Source organism: Eufriesea mexicana, unplaced genomic scaffold (assembly GCF_001483705.2).
Source record: "Eufriesea mexicana isolate 0111107269 unplaced genomic scaffold, ASM148370v2 scaffold124, whole genome shotgun sequence".
NCBI lineage: Eukaryota > Metazoa > Arthropoda > Insecta > Hymenoptera > Apidae > Eufriesea > Eufriesea mexicana.
In genome coordinates, this window is record NW_016908357.1 from 3,592,083 (window position 1) to 3,610,920 (window position 18,838).

At 51.2% G+C, this 18,838-nt stretch overlaps 1 protein-coding gene across 4 annotated transcripts in view; it reads right to left on the minus strand.

Annotated features, from left to right (window-relative positions):
• Window positions 1-18,838, minus strand: part of LOC108555533 (protein abrupt) — a 57,282-nt gene that overhangs the window by 10,627 nt on the left and 27,817 nt on the right. For all 4 annotated transcript variants that reach the window (XM_017911205.1, XM_017911206.1, XM_017911207.1 and 1 more), the window contains exons 4-7: window positions 9,786-10,022; window positions 9,486-9,692; window positions 9,234-9,393; window positions 8,999-9,052 (exon numbers count right to left, since the gene is read on the minus strand). In XM_017911205.1, coding sequence (XP_017766694.1) covers window positions 8,999-9,052; window positions 9,234-9,393; window positions 9,486-9,692; window positions 9,786-10,022 — 658 coding nt within the window. The remainder of the gene's footprint in view (window positions 1-8,998; window positions 9,053-9,233; window positions 9,394-9,485; window positions 9,693-9,785; window positions 10,023-18,838) is intronic.

An 18,838-nucleotide genomic window follows, 5' to 3' on the forward strand; every position in this document is an offset into this window, starting at 1 on the left:
TCTCTCTCTCTCTCTTTCTCCTTCTTTTCCCTCAAATTGAAAAATCGTGTCTGCCGCGAGGCGTATCGCGCGTGACGCGTGTCGAGCCACGTTCTGCGAGACACGTTACTGGAAAACTATAAGGGATCGAATCCGGAAACGGGTGGAAGTAGTTGAAACGGTTTTGGACAGCGAACGACGGCGCGAGAGACGGGTGTTTGGACGATCGTAGGGATCCCGAAGAAGCTAAGGGTGGTTGGCGGCGGCGGTGGTGGTGGCGGTGGCAGTGGCGGCGGCAGCGGCGTCGGTGACGGCGTCAGTGGGGGTGGCGGCGGTGGTTCAGTGTGGCAAGGGTGGGCGCCGGGGGCAAGTGAGGGCAGATCAATGCGGACATGTGCGGGAAATTGCACAGGGATCGATCCCAGGACCCTCGGGGAAAGCGCGGCCTCTCTCGCTCTCTCTCTCTCTCTCTCTTTCTCTCTTCTCTCTCTACCGTTTCTTTCCGTCTTTCTCTCTCTCTCTCTCTCTCTCTCTCTCTCTCTCTCTCTCTCTCTCCCCGTGTCTTTCTCTCTTTGCTCTGTCTCTCACTTCACCCCGTCCTCCCCCTACCGCTCTGCTGCTGCCCTCGTAACCGTCTCTCGCCTTCTCACAACTCGTCCTCCCTCTCTTCCTCCTCGTTCATGAAAACGTCCGATGGCTTTTGCGCGCCGCTCAACCGACTTCGCCTGGAACGCGGCTGTTCCCGTTTCTTCCCGTATTTTTAGAGGACATTTGTTGCGTCGCTGTGGACCTCCACGGGTGCAGAGGTCGGCTAATTCGAACGTATTTACCGAGCAGAACAGACACGAGCTTCCTTTCTCGGAATCAGACCGAATTCGATTTAATCGAAAGAGACCAACGACGAGCCATCTATTTACGTATGTCGCTCATCGATGACGAGTGACGTGTACCGGTTATCCTTTATCGGCGAGAAACGAACGAAAGCGAAATTTCGCCGGTTGATCGATTTCGTCCAAAGTCGGAAAGGTAGAACGGAGTAACCCTTGGAAAGCGTACTGAATTTCTTCGAGGACCCTTCTTCCCAGTGGGGATCCGTCCGAGCAAGACGGATACTCCGAAGCGACAAAAGTCTGACGCGTTAGGCAACGGACAAGGAGACGCAGCCCGGTCAGGGGTGCTAGACCTTCGGTAAAATTGATGAGACGCTGCGGAGGAAAGTGGAAAGATCTCGTGGATTGCCGGGATCTACGCAGCGTCGAAAATTCCCGACAATGGCCGCGACGAACACGCCTAACGGGATCCGTATGAAAAATGCAATCTACGCGAAGGTCGGAAAAGTGCGGGAGCCCCGAGTGCGAGACTAGGCGTCCGACCGGGGGTTGAGAAATGGAACCGTTTGGAACAAAAGGGCCGTTCGAAATAAATATTCCGGACGGAATAAAATATCTATTCTCCGTTCTACCTCCCCGCCCCCGTCCCCCCCGTTCTCCATCTTCCCTCTCCCGGTCTTCGCCGTTTTAATTTCAAGCTCTATTTTAATTTCAAATACGTCTGTCCGCGGGACGGTTTTAAAATTGAAGCTGCGCGCGAGCTTTTAATAAAAGCTCTAGACCCCGGTCGCGTTTAATTCAGAAACTACAACGGGAACGAACATTTAGCGCGGCAATAACGAAACTCTGTAATCTCTCGCGTCCTCTCTAATCCCTACCGGGGAACGTGAGAACCGAAAATAACCCCCGTAGTCTGGACTCGAAACTCGGATAGGAAAGGCTAAAAGCTTTCTCGCGGACGACTAGTACTCGGATTGGAAGGGCGGGGAAAAAAAAAAGAAAAAGGGAAAAGACAGTAGTGGACGAGGAAAGAGGAAAAGAGGGAAGAGGGAGTCGGAGGGTAAGGTGAAACAGACCTCGAAGCAACTTGTCCATTTCCTGATACCGGCCACTCGTTGGAATTCAATCAAACTTGCAAAGCTTTCGGGGAGCCGGGGAACTCCGGCTGCTCTCCGTGTTCCTCTCTCTTTCTCTCTCTTTCTTTGCCGAGTGCCAGCTCGAGCTCGCGGCTAAAGTAAACAACGAGCTCGATAGATAGAGGACCGCAGAGTCTCGAGACGATAACAACGGCGAGGAGAACGCGAGAAGAACGTTTCTTCCATCGTACTTGTTTGTACGCCTCCGACAGAACGAGAGGGGGTGGATGTGCGAGGAAGAGCAGGAGGAGAGAGTTTGCGGCGGAGAGAAAATTACCGGGCAAGACGGAAGAAGAAACTGACGCGAAGAAAAGAGAGGTGGCAGATAGAGAGAGAGAGAGAGAGAAAGAGAGAGAGAGAGCAAGGCAAAAGATAGAGAGTGGCGTGGAAAATCAATGTGGTCAGAGAGAAGAAGATAGGGTTGGATGAAGCGAGAGAAAGAGACGGATAGTAGCTGAAGACGAAGGGGGTTCCTTTATGTCGGGTCACGTCTTTAATATACCTCGCGTGGGCGGCGGTGGCTGCGGCAGCTTAATCAATCTTCCTGCTAAAGTGTGCTGCACCACCACCCCATCCGTCGTTGCTGCAACCGTGAAACCCAATCTCGTTCTATCGTTCCTCTACACGTTCGACGCGGAACAATCGATACGCTCCAGGCGGAACAAGCCTGGTGTTCGCCGATGCCTCTGCACGTAGGCCAGGCGTACATTCTAACGACGCGACGATCAGAAACTGGAAATTTCACACGGTGTATACACGGAAACGCGTACCTTTGCGGGGCGGATGAAAAGCGAAAAAAAAGACACGACCGTTGCTAATTAGAGAGCAATTTAATTAAGATACCCACTGTTCGACGCGCGAGCGAAGGAGAATTTAGTTTCTTTAATTAACTCCAGATCGATTTTCGTCCAGCCGCATCCTTTCTTCGCGCATGTTACGAAATCTTCTCGGAATACGAACCAGTTACCCCTCCACCGACCCCTTGCCACAAATTCGGTTGACGTTATCCGTTTCGCTTGAACCGGAAAGAATCGATAAGATGAAAATAAAAGCGATACAGGGAGCGTGCACGAGCGGAATAGTAAGAGGAACCGGGTGCCATGTGACACACGCTCCTCTCCAGCCGCGCGCACTCTCCGTTCCCCATTTTTCTCCATGGCGCGCCAAACTTTCGTAATTTCGCCAGGCGACGTCTGCGAAGCGTAGCTCGCCGAGAAGCTAAACGAGCCTCACGCTTCGTGACTCTTTACTCCAGTTTCGTCGCTGTTCTTTTTCGTTAACGTAACCTACGATCAAGCCCGTCGCTGTACTAAAATATCACCCGTCGCGATTGCTAAATCGAGGACGAACGACGAAACGATATTACGAATCAAAATCGATCGTTCACCCCATTTTTCTTTCCCCGTAGCGTGACCGTATCTAATTTTTTGGCACTTGCAACGATCTTCCCCGTTAACGGAATTAAAAGGAGAGAGGAAATTTTACGCCGAGATCTAATGGTTTAGCGCGGAGGCAGAAGACTAATGCGATAGATTCCGAAAGGGAATTGCAATTGTCATTTGTCCGGACGACGCAATATAGGATGAACCGCCCTTCGCTTCGGCCGATCCGCCCCTTTCCTCGCGCGCACCGCCAACACGTGGACGCCACGAGGGTGAAAGCTAGGAAAAAGGGGATTGCGGAACATTAAGGAGACAAGAAACGGGAGAAGGACCAGCGGGAAATCGGGATAAGGTGGACCTTGGCGAGGGAGGGGGAAAAAAAGAGTAGCAAGGACGAAAAAATACGCAACCACGAGGTAAACGAAAGGAGAATCCAGCGAGCAAACATTTGAACTCGACGGTATACGTCCCGCTTATCGCACGAAATCCCATTTTTATTCTTCCACCGATCTACCCTGTCCCTCTACGAGCAGCCATCTTTTTTCTACCGACCCCAAAGCCTCGATGTATCTGATCGTCGTCGTCGCCAAAGTGGGCCACAATATCCTTATATCCCATCTCATTTCCTGTTCTTCCTCGCCTCTTTGTCTCTCCACTTTGCCCTTTCCTCCAGCCACTTTCCAAGGCAGATTACACTTTCCTAGGGAACGCAATCGATCATACCTTCGCGTGTTATTCGCTCGACTTTTTCTTCTCGCAACTTTTAATGCTACCCTCGCTCCTCTTCTCCGTCGATCGAGGGAATCTGTATTCCGAGTCGAACGGCAGAAGGGAGGAGCAAGAAACGACGCAACTGCGTGGGATTAAAGGAGAGAAAGAAAAAGTTATTTCCCGCGGAACCGACTCCAACTACGTGACACGCGTGATACAAGCGGCAGATCCTTCCTTCTTTCTATACGATAATCACGCGATAGCTTTCATACTTTCCCTGCAATTTCTCTCGCAGCCATCCTTCCCCGAGTTTACCCCCGACAATGACGCAAGATATTGCGTACGCGGAGCTCGCTCGAACGCGCCGGAGACGACACGCCACTTTTGTCGGGGAAACTTTTATCGGGCCGATAAGAATCTAGCTAGGTCCGAAACGAAAGGTTATCCGGATCGAATCCGGGTGATAGATGACTCTAATCTATGGAGAGCGACGAATGGAGAGTCGATTTCGCCGGCATAACCTGAGATTTCCCGCTCGACGGTCGAGGAAACGAAGGAAAAATCAGAGAGCGGCTCTTAGGCGCGTTTTCCACGGCAAGGTCGATTGAAGAAGAGAGGGAAACGCGAATTACGTGAAACCCGAATTTTATTTCTACTGGAATGCACTTTTCGTCCAGTCCCGAAACGAAACCCCAAGCGTTCTCTCGCACGTTTATTCTCCAAGTGGCGCCTGATATTCGAAACATACTTTGACCTTAGACAATCGTTAAAATTAGACCGACAGTGACATTTACGACCAATCGTGGCTAACTACGAGAAGAATCTATTAAAAAGAAGCTCGACTCGAGAGAGAAAGAAAAGGAGGGCGAAGAAAGAAGAGCAAGATAAAAAGGGAGAGAGACACGTGTTACCAGGCCATCATCTTCCACGACAGCAGGAAGTGGAACCATTTCCTCGGTCTGTCAGTGAAACCAAAGCGGCAAGTGCTTTTAGAGGCTGACTCGCTGGCTCTCAAAGGTGACGCAGTTTCACGCCAAGAAATAAGAAGAAGACGGTTCAAACCGACCGGTTGAATGGCAGGGATTGCGGGGCGAAGGTAAAAACGGAGAAAGCGTAGGCAAAAACGAAGGGTGAGAGACGGAGAAGGGTTAAAGCGGACAAAGAGCAAAAGAGAAAGAGTTAGAGAAAGAGAGGGAGGAAGAGGGGGAGGAAGGGGTGGCTGGAACAAATGCGAGTCTCCACCTCCATTTACGTCGGAACTACGAGCGTCAGGGTTGGGTAGCACAGACAGGAGATGGAAGAGATTCGTGGAAATGCCGTGGAATTGGATAAGCCGGCAGGGTTTGTTTTGCCAGGGGTTCGCAATAGGGGTGATAGGCTGATCGTGCGCTACCATCGCGTGGCCTACGCTCGCTAGGGCCGAGCATCGCGTGTCTCGCGCAACTTTCTTCTCCTCACCCTCGAAAAACCCTGATCCGATGGCTCGACACTGACAACACACGCGCCGTTAGCCATGGACAATTCGATCCTCGAACCACGTAGATCGCGCCGATACCATCCTTTTGCACGATACTGCACTTCGAGTTTCGCGAGTACCAAACGTCCTTCCATCCTCTATCTCGATCATGCGTCCGAAACTTATCGATCACGGAAAGGCAGAGCAAAGAGGAAATTTATCATCTCCGATCTAACTCCGGTGGAAAGAAACGAAAGACAACAGGAGGCAAACGTCCGCTAACAAGCTGGCTCGGAAACTATCGTTCGGAACGAGGGTTGAGCCGAAGCTCGTCAAACTATATCCAAGAGACAAGTCGAATTCCACGGAATACGTGGAAAACGAACCAGGAGATAGGGTGAGGTCGAGGGTGGAAGAGTAAGGTAAAGTTAGAGAGGAAGGAGCGGGAGGCACTAGGTGCTGTTTGTTGAATCCTCGAGATCAATACAAGCCAGTCTATCTCTTTCTGCCTCGTAATTCCGTGAGCCTAAATGTGCGCGGGCATTTCGACCTGTGCACGTGTGCCTGAAAATGCACGGGCACAGACAGCGGAGGTGCACGCGAACGCGGATGCACACGTTTACATACGGTCGCGGCGAAATGTGACGCGTCAAGACGAGGAAACGACAGAGAGCAAATGGAACGCGCTGCATCGCTGCCTACCGGTTTTAGCCACGCGTGTCAATATTTTAAAAGCACCCTGTACAAAGATACGTTAAAAGACAAGCGAATATTGCGGCCTGAATTCGGTTCGTTTCGACGCCACGGTCGGAAATAATTCGCCCCGTTTTCGTAAAAATACATCGCCGCAATTCGCTCGATCTAATTGCATTCTGACGAAGATGAAAGAATCTGCCGAGGGTCAGAGAGAGAGAGAGAGAGAGGGGGGGGGGGAGAAATTTGATTCGCTTAAAACGCGGGGAAAAAGTGAGAGGGACAGATAGAGAGAAAGAGAGAGAAGAGAAGAAAGAGAGAAAGAGAAAGAGCGAGAGGGAGAAAAAAGAAAGGAAATATTCGCGATAAGATTCGGTTCCATTAGAAGGGCTATTTTCACCGGTTCAGCTATTTCTTTAGAATTCTCCGTTCGCTCGGTTCCCCTTAAAGACCGCGAATCCTCAAAAGGGGTGAATACAGCCCTATCGACGTTTTCCCGTGAATGACTCTCTTTTCGAGAAACGAGGCTGACGCATCCTTCTTTCTTCCTCCACCGCTATTTATGCCGATAAGAATTCCGGCGAGAATTTCAAGAAGTCTCTGTTGGCCAATCGCGGGGGCTTACTTATCGCTGCCTCGAAGGATTGGCTGCGCACTGCGGTACAATACGAAAATAGGTCGGCCAATCCTCGTATCAGCACCCTCTTTCACCCTCCTCTTGCCTATCGCCACCTCCGTCCTTTTATCCTAACTATCGAAAGAGACGAGAAAGAAAAGAGAAAAAAAAAAAAAAAAAAAAAAAAAAAAAAAAAGAAAAAATAACAGGAAACGGAGAAAAAAAAAAGAGAGAACAAAAATATAAAACTATCCACCGAGCGCGTCTACGGCAAGAACGAACGCTTACTTTCCTATGCAATTTTACAATCGTATATGTACATCTACTACGAGCATTATTGCGAGGTCATAGTTGCTTTATCCGCCAAAAAAAATAAAAAAAAAAATTCCCAACTATCCGTGAAAATTCCTTAGGGTCAATTATAGAGATTGCCAGCATCCACTCTGATCGACCCTCCTCCTCTTTCTCGTTTCACTGCAATACATCGTCCAAGGGAAACACGCGTGTCTCGTCAATGCTCTGATCGATCAACGATACACGAGACACGCGTTCCGATCACTGTTTGTCCTCGGGCCATCTTTCCGCCGGTGTCGGGTATTGCTGCTGCGATTGCTGGCCGCCGGACACCTGACCCCCCGACGACTGTTGCTGTTGCATCTGCGTCTGCATCTGATACAACGGGTAACTCTTCCGTTTCCGTATACCGTGCATCGACAACAGATGTATCTGAAGGTACTGTTTCGTCTTGAACTGCTTGTTGCACACGTGACAGGAAACGTATTCCGTCTGTACGGTGTGCACGTTCACGATGTGTTGCTTCAAGTTCGAATTGTTCGAGTAAATCTTCCCGCACTCCGGACACTTTGGTTTCCCGGTCTGACTCGTGGTGTCCGTCTGATGATGAGGATGCTGATGAAACCGACGATGCGTCTGTTGATGGAACAACGCCATACTCTCTTGAATCTTCTCCTTGGCGCACGATTGAAGCATCAGATTCAGCTCGGTTTTCGCGCTGGCGGTTTGTTGCTGTTGCTGCAACGACTGCAGATTGTTCTGCAGCTTCTGATGCATCATCGTCAGCTGCTCGGTATTCAGGCTGTTCAGGGAGTTCAGTGAGTTCAGGGCATTTAAGGCGTGTTGTTGCTGCGACGCTTGGCTGGTGGCGTGGAGGTGATGGTGATGGTGATGCTGCTGGAGCAGAGACGACAGGTCCTGACCTTTCGAGTTGTGAACTCCGCTCTGATAAGTTCCAGACCCGGGGTGCTCGTTCCTCGTGGAGGACGTACCCGGCAACCAACCGGAACTCGAGCTTGAACCGTCTCCTCCAGAGGGCTGCCATCGCCCTGGAACCACCAGCCAATGTCAGTCCTCAGCCAATCTCGTACGATCCCTTAAACACTATTCAATTTTTTTTGTCCTCCCACAGCCCTTCGTTTTCTGTTCTGTTCGTACAATTCTTACATTTTTTTTTTTTTTTTTTTTTTTTTTTTTTTTAGACACGTACATATTTCTCACTTTTTAAATCTCAAGGTATCACAGATATCAATTTTGTTTCGTCAGTTTTTTATTGCGATTGATGAATGTGGTAACGTGTGTACATTTGTCCTTCTTCATTGCCATTTCCGTACTTCCACCCTCTCTTTTTTTTTTCCATAAACAATTTGAACAGTCGATTGAGAATTCGTACTTCGTCGACCGACCGACCGATTAGTTCGCTTAGCCTCGGCAAGCCTCGAAGAAGGGTCGTTTAAAGAATTCGAGATTAAAAAGAGTCAAGCATGGCCTTTGCATGGCAACCCTAACAATTCCGTTTCTAACGACCGCAGGCCATTTTGCGGAGGAAAATCGATATTATTCCGACAAACGAACTCGAAGAGCCGTCGGAGACGTAGCTCCGCGATACGCTGTTGCTCGCCATGTTTTTTTTTTTTGGTTTTCTTTTCATTTATTTATTTTTTTTTTTCATTATTATTATTATCATTATTATTACGTATTCTTACTTTCTTTTCCGTTATTTTTCCAAAAGGGGTAAGTTGGGCAAGGGGATGCAGGGTTGTGAGAGGTACGAGAGTTCCATGCATTCAACGCAACAACGAGAGACCAGAGTCTTGAGGGAATCGACGGGAGGATACTATAGTCTGGGCTACGAAATCGTAATAAACTGTGAAATCGAATCGTTGGCTCTGATCACTTACCGTAATTCGAATCCTGATTCGCCGCGTGGATCCCGGATGGCCCCGGTATCAGTCCTGTAATTATCAATTACGATCATAATCACTCAATTGTCTCGTAGGATTGGTGAACTCTAAACAGGAAATAAGTATACGTTCATCGACTCGATGCTATTTCGCGCGGATTTGCAGCGAAATCGTAAGGGCCGGCGATATTTACGAGGAAAAGGGGGCAAGTAATCGATTTCGATGAAATTACCTGGTAATCCCAAGATCGGAAACGAGTTACGATGATGTTCTATAGATTCGTTCAGGATGTCGCTCGGTTCGGTCTTCACGGAATTCAAGATACTGTCGTTATTCGATATCTCCTCCTCGTTGTCCGACATGGAATTCGAGTCCTCGCCGGTAGACTGCGCCTGTAACCAACGATAAACCCCTTTCTCGTATCCGTTCTTCGCAAGGAAGCACGCGTGGAGAATCATCGACTCGATGAAAATGTCGCGCCTACCTGTACATTGTTCGTGGGCGTGGTGTGTATCGTGGGTCCTCCTTCGAGAGCCTGGCTCAAAAGCGATTCCTGAAGGTCCGTTTTCGGCTCCACGTGGTTGCCCAACGGTGGACTGTAGCTTCTAGGTCTCTTCTCCGGTGGTGGACTCAGCGCACCCTCGTTCAACTCTCCTCTGCCGTTGTCTTGCCAAGGATTGCGCGGTGTCGCCTGTCGTTCGAATTCGATCGTATGGAATCGTGTGCAATCGTACGGAAAATAGCGTACCACGGGAAAAGACGAAATCGGAAAAATGGCACTTACCGGTGCACTGCCGTTGTTTCCACCGGACGACGATGGGGGCGGAATCTTGGCGGTGGCAGCACCGCTGTTCACGTCGGCCAACCCTCGAACCTGCAGCATCTGCGCCGTCTTGAGGAACGCGGCCAGCTGCTCCTGGCCCACGTGAACCTCTCCGTGGTACATGAAGCGCAGCAACGACTCCATATCCGACGAGGCAACGTCCCTCAGGATCACGATCGGATGCTGGCATGGATTGGCCTGTAGCGTGGCGAGCGAAGAAAAAGAGGGAAAAGAAAAAAACAACTTTGAGACGGAGGAACTCTTACGGCCGGCGGAAATGAATTCTAGATTGCGCTATCTAGAGCGTTGATTATGATCGATGCTGGCCGGACGAATCTCGTTCATGTAAATCAGTTAATCCTATTTATCAGGTCGTTCAGCCCGGCCAGATCTGGCCAATTGATTTACAACGACAATTTACAACCACGACACGTATAACGAGCAACGTTTAATCCACGTCGTCGATACCTTTCGCGTAGCTTTTAACGACTCCACGGACTGTACCGCGCGCGAGCGCTCTCTCTCTCTCTCTCTTCTCCTCTTTTCCGCCGACTCTGTGGCGCTTCTTCGACGTACGTTTCGTATCTTCCTTTTTCTTTAACGACCAACCACCGACCCAGCCTACAAATTGACCACTCGTATAAACGCGGCTGTGTAACAGGGACGATCATCTCGATGGAAGATGGAAATTTATATGGACGTATATAGCGCGCACTTACACGTTAGAGGCGTTCTCGCCGATCTATGTCCTGGCAATATACGAACCGCGGTGGCTGCCATTATCGGCACCGATATTAATTATAATTAATGACTGCCGGGGCTTTTCGAGCTAACGCCACCGACGGTTATTTCGAGGCGACGCGGCAGAGGTGTCGTACAACGGCGATCCGCAAGAACGCGAGAGGAATGGACGGCCCGGCAGCGTGCACAGGCTGGAATATCTCTGAAACCTATACGGTGGTTCGGTTCGATTATCGAGACACGGCATTTCGAATCGAGTATACGCTAAAAGACCAGAGGGGGGTCGCGAGAGTATTTATTATTGTCGGTCGCCGCTATCGATTTACCCGTTGCCGGTTATAATCGTCGCCGGTTTTGTAATACCGAGCAACGCGCGTTTGACCGGTTGAAACTCGACGCTGTCCAGCGGCTTTACAATTTTCTTCCTTCCACCTTTCTTTCCTCCGCCTTTTTTCTCCCCTTTCCCACACCCCGCTTTGAAATATTCGATCGCGTGAAAGAGATAGCGGCGAGACGACCGGCAGGCAACGCGATTCGCTCTGAAAATTCGTGTTCCATCGACTTCCGCGTGTCTCTGCATCGCGTGCGACGTTCACGGCGATCGTCGAGCGATCGTACACGCCTCGAGCTCGCGACACTCGAAGAAGCGCCGATTAATCGTGACGAAGTGGACCGCTGGAGAAACCGACGCGGAATCGCGAGGATTAGTCGCAATAGCGCGGTTTTCGTAAACAAGAGGAGAGTACGCTTGCCAATAAATGTGCACCGTTAACGATTAGAGAGGATTCTATTTTAAAAGTAATTATCGCGGTGGGAGGGCCGGGGGTGGTTCTGAACCGGGCAGAAATTCCACGGCAATTTCCCGCGACAGAGGATGGAAAACACGCGCGTAACGGAATTACAGGGACGATGATAACCGTTCGATTGAAATTCTTATTATAGCAGCCTCTTCTTCTCAATGGGATTACGATACAGCGTGGCGGCGGTATAAACATTCGCAAAAGGGGGCGTCCATTACTCGTCACGCCGGCTATTCGCTCGAAACCGTGAGCATACACACCGGAGCGGAGCGGGTTTGCGATCCCGAGGCTACACGGTATAATTGAAATAATCGCCGTGGCTGAAAGTATCTCTTGGTCTACGTTTCGCGCGGTGCAGCTCGGCGCGGGCGGTACACAAAGACACGAACGAGCCCGATATGGAACGGGGGAACGAAAGAGGCGGGAAGAGAAAGGGAACGTAGAGAACTCCGCTATGGACTCCTTTATCGCATTAACCAATTTAATTAACAACTTTGAGACGGACTCCCTCTCCCCGCTAATTAGACCTAACGCGATTAAAACGGGTCAATAATTAATTGTATGGACGCTCGTGCGTCGTAGACTAGCGAACGAGTCGCGTTGGGGGGCAGGGGTGTCGTCGTAGGCCGAGAATTTCCGATTATCAACCTGGAATATCCTCTAACTCGTAATTTTTTTCTTATTTATTTATTTATTTATTTATCTATCTATTCCTTGTTTCTTTCCCTTCTTTCCTTCTCCGAATCTTTTTCATTTCGCTCGCGTGCGTCTCTGACGCGGTTTCGTCGCGGAAGGGGGCGACGCGGGCAGATAATAATTCGCGACGAAACGTAATTTCGAAATTGAATCGAACGTAATTAGACACGCCGATGCCGGACACGTAATAATACGCGTGCGACGTGCCACCTCGAGCCGGGAATTATATTTCGCGCACGCATTCCGTCAACAACCGGGGAAAAGAGTACGTTTCCAGCGCGTCGATGGATGATTAAAGGCGAGTCTTCCGCGTAATGCAACGCCATTCAACCTACGCTTTATTTCGCTCCAGCCTCGGAGTTTCGTTGGAAATCTCCGCTGCAACGGTGACCGCGATGACGATTCAAATAGGATAAGAAGAGAAAAAATGAACGAAAAAGGGACGGAAAGAGAAAGAAAAAAATGGGGGACCACGAGAAAAGTTCTTTCGACGACCGAGCCGAGTATCTGCAAAATCGAAACACAGAGAAGCCTCGAGCGATGGATAGCCTTCGACGACGCTTCGCTCGATCTCGGTCTAAAAAGACGAAATCGCGGAATAGCGGGTTGTTGCAAAGTTTCGCTGTACTCGTCGAACATCGATATCGCGTACGGTTTCCCTCGTTGTTAACGATTCGAGTCGAAGTTCGAATAACGCTAGGAAAAGAGGGCCACGTAATTACCAACGTATTGCCCGATCCATTAAAGACGATACCAGCGGCGCAACGAAGACAGCTATACGAAATTCGAGATAACCGAACAATTAATTATTACGCTATCTCGCTACCATTTTATTCTCGTTAAAAACGCATCAAGTTGCTTCGTAGGCCCGGTATCGGAAGTCGCGATCTAAAAACGAAGAACCGAAGTAATTGCTTACATTATGCCGCACACGCATTCCGCAGCTAGCCGTTTATTCCTCCTAGTTCACCTTCATTGTGTCCCATACGCGTTCCCTCTTTATTCCCTCTTTCATTCCCATTAATCAATTATCGTGGCGAGCGGCGATCGCTCGCGATCGGTGGCAAAGAAACCCCGATTCCGTCGTCCCCTCCGCCATCGACCACTTTAATCGATCGAACGATCTTCTCTGCTCTCGCGTTACTTACGGTTTTTAGAAAGCGGACGCTCTGGATTCCAGCGTGATCGCTGGCAACACACAGGTGGCTAGAAAATTATGGCCGCGGAGCAGTGGCGACCGGTGATATACAGGGGAACGCGAGGCACGGCCTAGCGCGAGCTATTCGAAGAAAATTTCTTTGGCCGCTGCCATCGCCGTCGTCGTCGCCGCTGCCGCCGCCGCCGCCGCCGCGAGCGTGACTACAAAAGCGTCGTAATAAAGTGGGCGAGAGGTTTCCCACGTTTCGCGGTATCTCGCATCGCGCTGTTAACGCGAATCCGTAGAAAACGTCGGCTGATGAGAATTAACGCGGAAAAATGAGAGGAATTATTACCGAGGGGGAGGAGAGGAACCGAGTATCGTTAAACTCGACTCCGTCGTGCGACTCCGTTCCGCGATCAGCGCTGTCCGATCTCTCTTAACGATCCCCCGCGAAATTTATATCTCGCGAGTCGGCCGACGTCTCACTCGCCTGTGTCGGTTCGCGCGAAATCCTTCGTTACCCGTGCTTCTCGCATTCGCGCGCGCGTTACACTTGCGGGTAAAATTTCTTCTCCTCAGACCTGATCGAGGGGGTTGGGGAAAACGGTAGAGGGTGTGCGCGTCGATGAGCGTTCGAAAAAAGAAGAAAAGCAAAGGAAAAAAAAAAAAAGAAATTCTCGTAATCGCGCGACGCGGCTGTATCGTGATCGCATGTAGGCGAAGCACCCCAACTAAAGCGTAAGTAGAAAAGTAGATACGATTGCATGGTTTCTGATCCGGTTATGCAGTGAACGCGCAGCCGTCATGGCTTCGCGAAACATATCCGTTCGCCGTTACAGTCCCCCGGCCACACATACAGCCCTGTCGTACGGACGGATACACGGACAAGTGGTTCACGCGTGCACACAACGCCCGGTTATCTGCTTATCTGGGTAGTTGATGTTTTACTGACGCATGTTTTAAGCTTTCCTCGCGTTAACCAGGCAAATCGCGAGGTAACAGCGAGGGTGGCCGAGTATCGATCAAACTTGCCCACGCGGTTACCCTCTTTCTCGTCTCGGCCCTCCTGTCGCGTGTTTACCTTCGAATTTTTCGACCACGTCACCGTCGAGGAAAACCATCTTCTTCGCGGAGATTCGCGGAAACGGGGAGAAATATACATTTTCCCGACTGTACGAGGACAGGTGAAGAGCCTGCAAGGCGAAATTACGAAAGGGATAAACGATAAAGGAAGCGGACGCACGGAGCGCGACGCGTGTGCCTGCGACAATGGCGGGAACAAGAAATACACGCGTACACGAGCGGCGCGTTTCACGCTGCTCTCCTCCTTCTGCGTCGCTTTTCCAGGCGCAGGCTGTGCAGGAATGACAACTACGCACTTCCGTTGATAAAAATACACGGAGGTATAACGTGTCTCTCGGTACACGCGCGACCATCGTCATTTCGCTTGGCTTGTACCCGGAGGCGCGCGCGTCGGAAAGAGAGCAAACGGAGAAACAGAGAGAAAAATGAGGAGTGGCAGGGAACACGGGGTGTAGCGGAGGAGTCAGAGACGGAGATGGCAGAACGGCGAGACACGAGGAGAACGAGAGAGCGAGAGAACGAGAGAGGAACGTGACGGTAGGATGAGAGGGAAAAGGAAGAGAAAAAGAAGAAAAAGAGAAAAAGAGACGAACGTCGAAGGAGGATGGAACGAACACGTTATACGCACACGCAGCACAATAATATACCGGCGATAATTTGCTGGCCGCATGTGCGCGACTGCTGTGGCCGTGCGACATTAAGCGTAATGCGAGTGCACCGTGTGCATAGACGCCGCATTAACGAAAAACGAGAATACCCGAAGGCTTATTAGAGGCGTAGAGAGCGCGTTTACGGAGCGAGCAGCGACGCGGAGACGTCGAGGAGCGTGTGCCGGCGTGGAAATTAAACGGGGGGGTCGGGGGCGAAGACACGCGGAAAAGCGCGTGTCCAGCTCTCCGTTTCTCCGTTTCTCCGTTCCTCGCTGGCTCCGCGTGCATTCCGCGTTCCCGCAAATTGACACGAGCAGCGCGGTTATGTATATATTTAGATGTGCCGGCCAGTCGGTGGGAGGCAAGATATTTTAAAATACGAAGACACGCGGTGGAAGATGCAATATCCGCCGTCGAGACACCGATACTGGAAATAAAATTCGCCGCATCGATTATCGCGTTTCCGAGCGGAGTAATTCCTCTCGATTATTTTCCATCGATTCGAAGGCTCGAAAGTCTCGCGGCGGCGGTCGTCGTCTCGTCTGCCGCGATGCCTCGAAATACCGATTGCTCGAGTGTCTCGAGGGCCTTCGCGTATACGCGCGACGGTGACGGAAGAGGAGGAGCAGGAGGAAATAAAAATACGAGAGATACGTATTTCGAGTTTCTAATCCCCCGACAGTTCCCACAGCAGCACCCGTGGCGGGGCGAGTAATTGATAGTTGGCGGTGGGACGTACTGTTATTTCGGTTATCGGCCAGCCTGATCTTCGCGCATTTTAAATTCACGCGGCGCTGCGCGGCTTGCCGCCACCGTCGGAGTCTGCGTCGCCTGCGTCGCCCGCGTCGCCCGCGTCGCCGACCTGCGTGCGTATATCCATTTCGGATCGAGAGGACACGCTTTCGATTCGGTCGCGCTGGATAAATCACCGGTACACGGGTTCTCCGTAATGGCGCACGTAGGTGCCGCGGCAAGGGGTACGACACCTAGACGGGAGCGAACGCGGCTCATACGGCCGCGAGTGTTTCACCTACGACGCACACGCACGCCGTTACACACGCGCGCGGTTCGCCTCTCTCGTTTCTCCTGCCGCCGTCGGATGGAAATTACCGATCCGATATGCAAATAGCCGCGGTGACCACTAATGCGTGGTTAACGGTAACGTTATTAACGGATCGTTACACGATGTCCACGCGACGTAGGTGTACGCGAGCGTAATTATACGTGCACGCGTCTATTTCACGCGCCCGGCTTCCTGCGGCTCGCACGCTCGTTTCCTCTCGCTTTCCGTCACGGAAATTCGGATTTATATCACTCGGAGGGGGAGAAAAAGAGGAATCTTCGATATCGTTTAGCGAGGCGACCGCAACGTTACAAAGGAGACACGCAGTTTCTCCACACGGCGGTGGCGAACGCGCGCGGTCGAGCAAGCACGGACAGAGGTATTTGATTTATTCGCGCGGTGATCACGAAGGATACCGACGAACGGGTTAATCTACCGCGGCTAAATTTAACGTGTACGATTTCGATAAGATTTCCCGATAAGATGCTCTGTCCCGACCAGGTGTTCCAGGAACAACGAGTGACGCAACGGCCAAGTAAACGTTCCGAGGAATGAATAATCGGGCTGGAACGAAAAATGAGCGAGACAGACCAGTTCGACGATCAATTCCCCGGTGGTGTGCGGTATCCACGTTCGAGCGAGCGTTTCGTCCGTAGGAAGAGGAAGCGAGAGGAAGAGAAACGGTGCGCGTGTGCGCGCCGTGGGTGGACGCGGCGTGAAAGTGGCTCGGGTAAAATTCTCGAAATTAAAAACGACGAGCAACGAGCGTAGAATTAACGCGATCGCGGCTCCGGTATTTGTTCCGTCGTCCGACTAAATTGAACCGGGAAAAGAAGAATTAGGACGATCCCGAGAGTCCGTTGGCACGAAGGTGATTCAGCTTCGGTATTTCCAGCGGGTAACGGTATAGCGTAAAACGCGAGGAAATAACAGGGGGATGGCCGCGTGGAAGTGCGACCGTGCGTCGTTCCGTCGTTCCGTCGTTCCGTTCCGTGGAAACGCTACCGGAGGATCGGGCAAATAAAAGAAGATGGACGCATGGTCGCGCACGGACAGGGACAAAACGTTGGAGACGTTTCGTGCCGGTGTGACCGACGAGCGGAGCGCGGATGTCACCCGGCAGAAAAAGCCGCGTTTCGTTGAACCACGGTGACTCAGAGTGGTGAAAGAAAACCGGGAACAAAGGGAGCGTTGTTTGCTCGTGGAGGATAATTGCGCGATACGATTGCAGGATATTTCGCGGCAGCGTAAAGCTATCTCGCGTACGCCTTATCGCGAGACTGCTCCAACGGGGTGAACTCGACGAGCAAATCGTCGACGACAAAGGGTGAGTTTGCCACCGGTGATCGAGTCGTCGAGACAAAAACCATTCGTAATTTCTCGCAACGGTATCTCGCGCGATGGTGGAAGCTTCGCGACCTCCTCCCGGCACATGGCTTCGAATCTAAATTAAAAAGCCGATCCAGGCGTCTCTCTCGCGTCCGTCTTTCTCCTACAGCTTTCTCCGGATTTCGTGTGTCGCGAGGCGAGTAGCAGCAGCCGCGGCGTGTCGCCGGTCGAATTCTTGAATTACACGCTAACATATATAGCAACATCTTCTGGCGAGCACATTTATAAAGTAACGCGCGTGCTTCTGGTGCGCACTCGAAAAGATAGGGTTGCGGGGCGGGGGGCCGCGTTGTCTTTTCGATCCCTCCGACGCGTGACTCATTTTATTCTTTTCTCTCTTTCTCCTCTCTTCCTTTTTTCTCCCGCTTTTTTCACCAACACTCTCTCTCGCTCCCGCCGCCCCTGCCGCCCTTCTTCCCTCTCTCTCTCTCGCTGCTCCACCGACTGACACTTCGAGAAGGAGACACACGCACGATACGCGAGAGGAGGAGGAGAAGGAGGAAAAGAAGGAGGAGGCACGCAGAATTTATTACGGTGCGGTGGCCGGTCTTATTTTAAGACTAGCGACCAGCAACACGCGTATTCCGTGTGCGATGCGTGTGCACGCACACGAGCGTTACACGCGCGTCCGCTCGCGCCTCCGTGTTTCTGTTCCGTGAGCGCGTACCAGTGCGGGGTACTTACGGGGACGAGTCAATGGATATTATAGTCGACAGATGTACTACGGCTGTCTAAATTTGACGCGACCACGTTCAGAGAAGTTGAAAAGGAGAAAAAATTCCGTAGGACGCGACACGGTGTTCGACTAGGCGACCACCAGGATTACGAGAATCGCCGGAATTATCGGATGCCCGGCCGTGTCCCCCGGCAGCCGGCCACGGCCGATCTCGAAGCGCGTAATGGCGCTCGATCGATCGCGTGGAATAAATCTCCACGCGGATTCGTGCTCGCGTAACCAACTAAGAGGCGTACGTAGAAAGTTGCGAAACGCGGGGGAACCGTTTCGAAGCGTTGGCGATAGAAACGAGCCACCGGTTGGGATAATTCACCGAGCCGATTACAGAGGAGCGAACGCGTATCGGTGGATCGTTTGGACCATAGGCAGAGGGAACGAGAGTCTCGGGTGACGCGTAACGTCGGCGTCGGAATAACGGCAGAGGTGATTCCTCGGACAGAAATAAGCTAATTGGGGAATAATTCGCCGCTTTTTGCCGGCGCGTCTGGTAAATGTGTTTTGCGCGTAAACCGGTACTACGAATCGTCGAAAATGCGCGTTGCATCACGCTTATAACGATAATACGACGCGTTACTGCTTGCTAATGTCGGGGACATTTGGTCGGCCGATATATTATTGCTCTCTAAATTCGAGCCGTGCGCGCGACGTTGTCTGAGTCATCGGATAAAACGATTTTGTTTGTCGATCGTCGAATTGTTTAGCGAAATATTCTCTT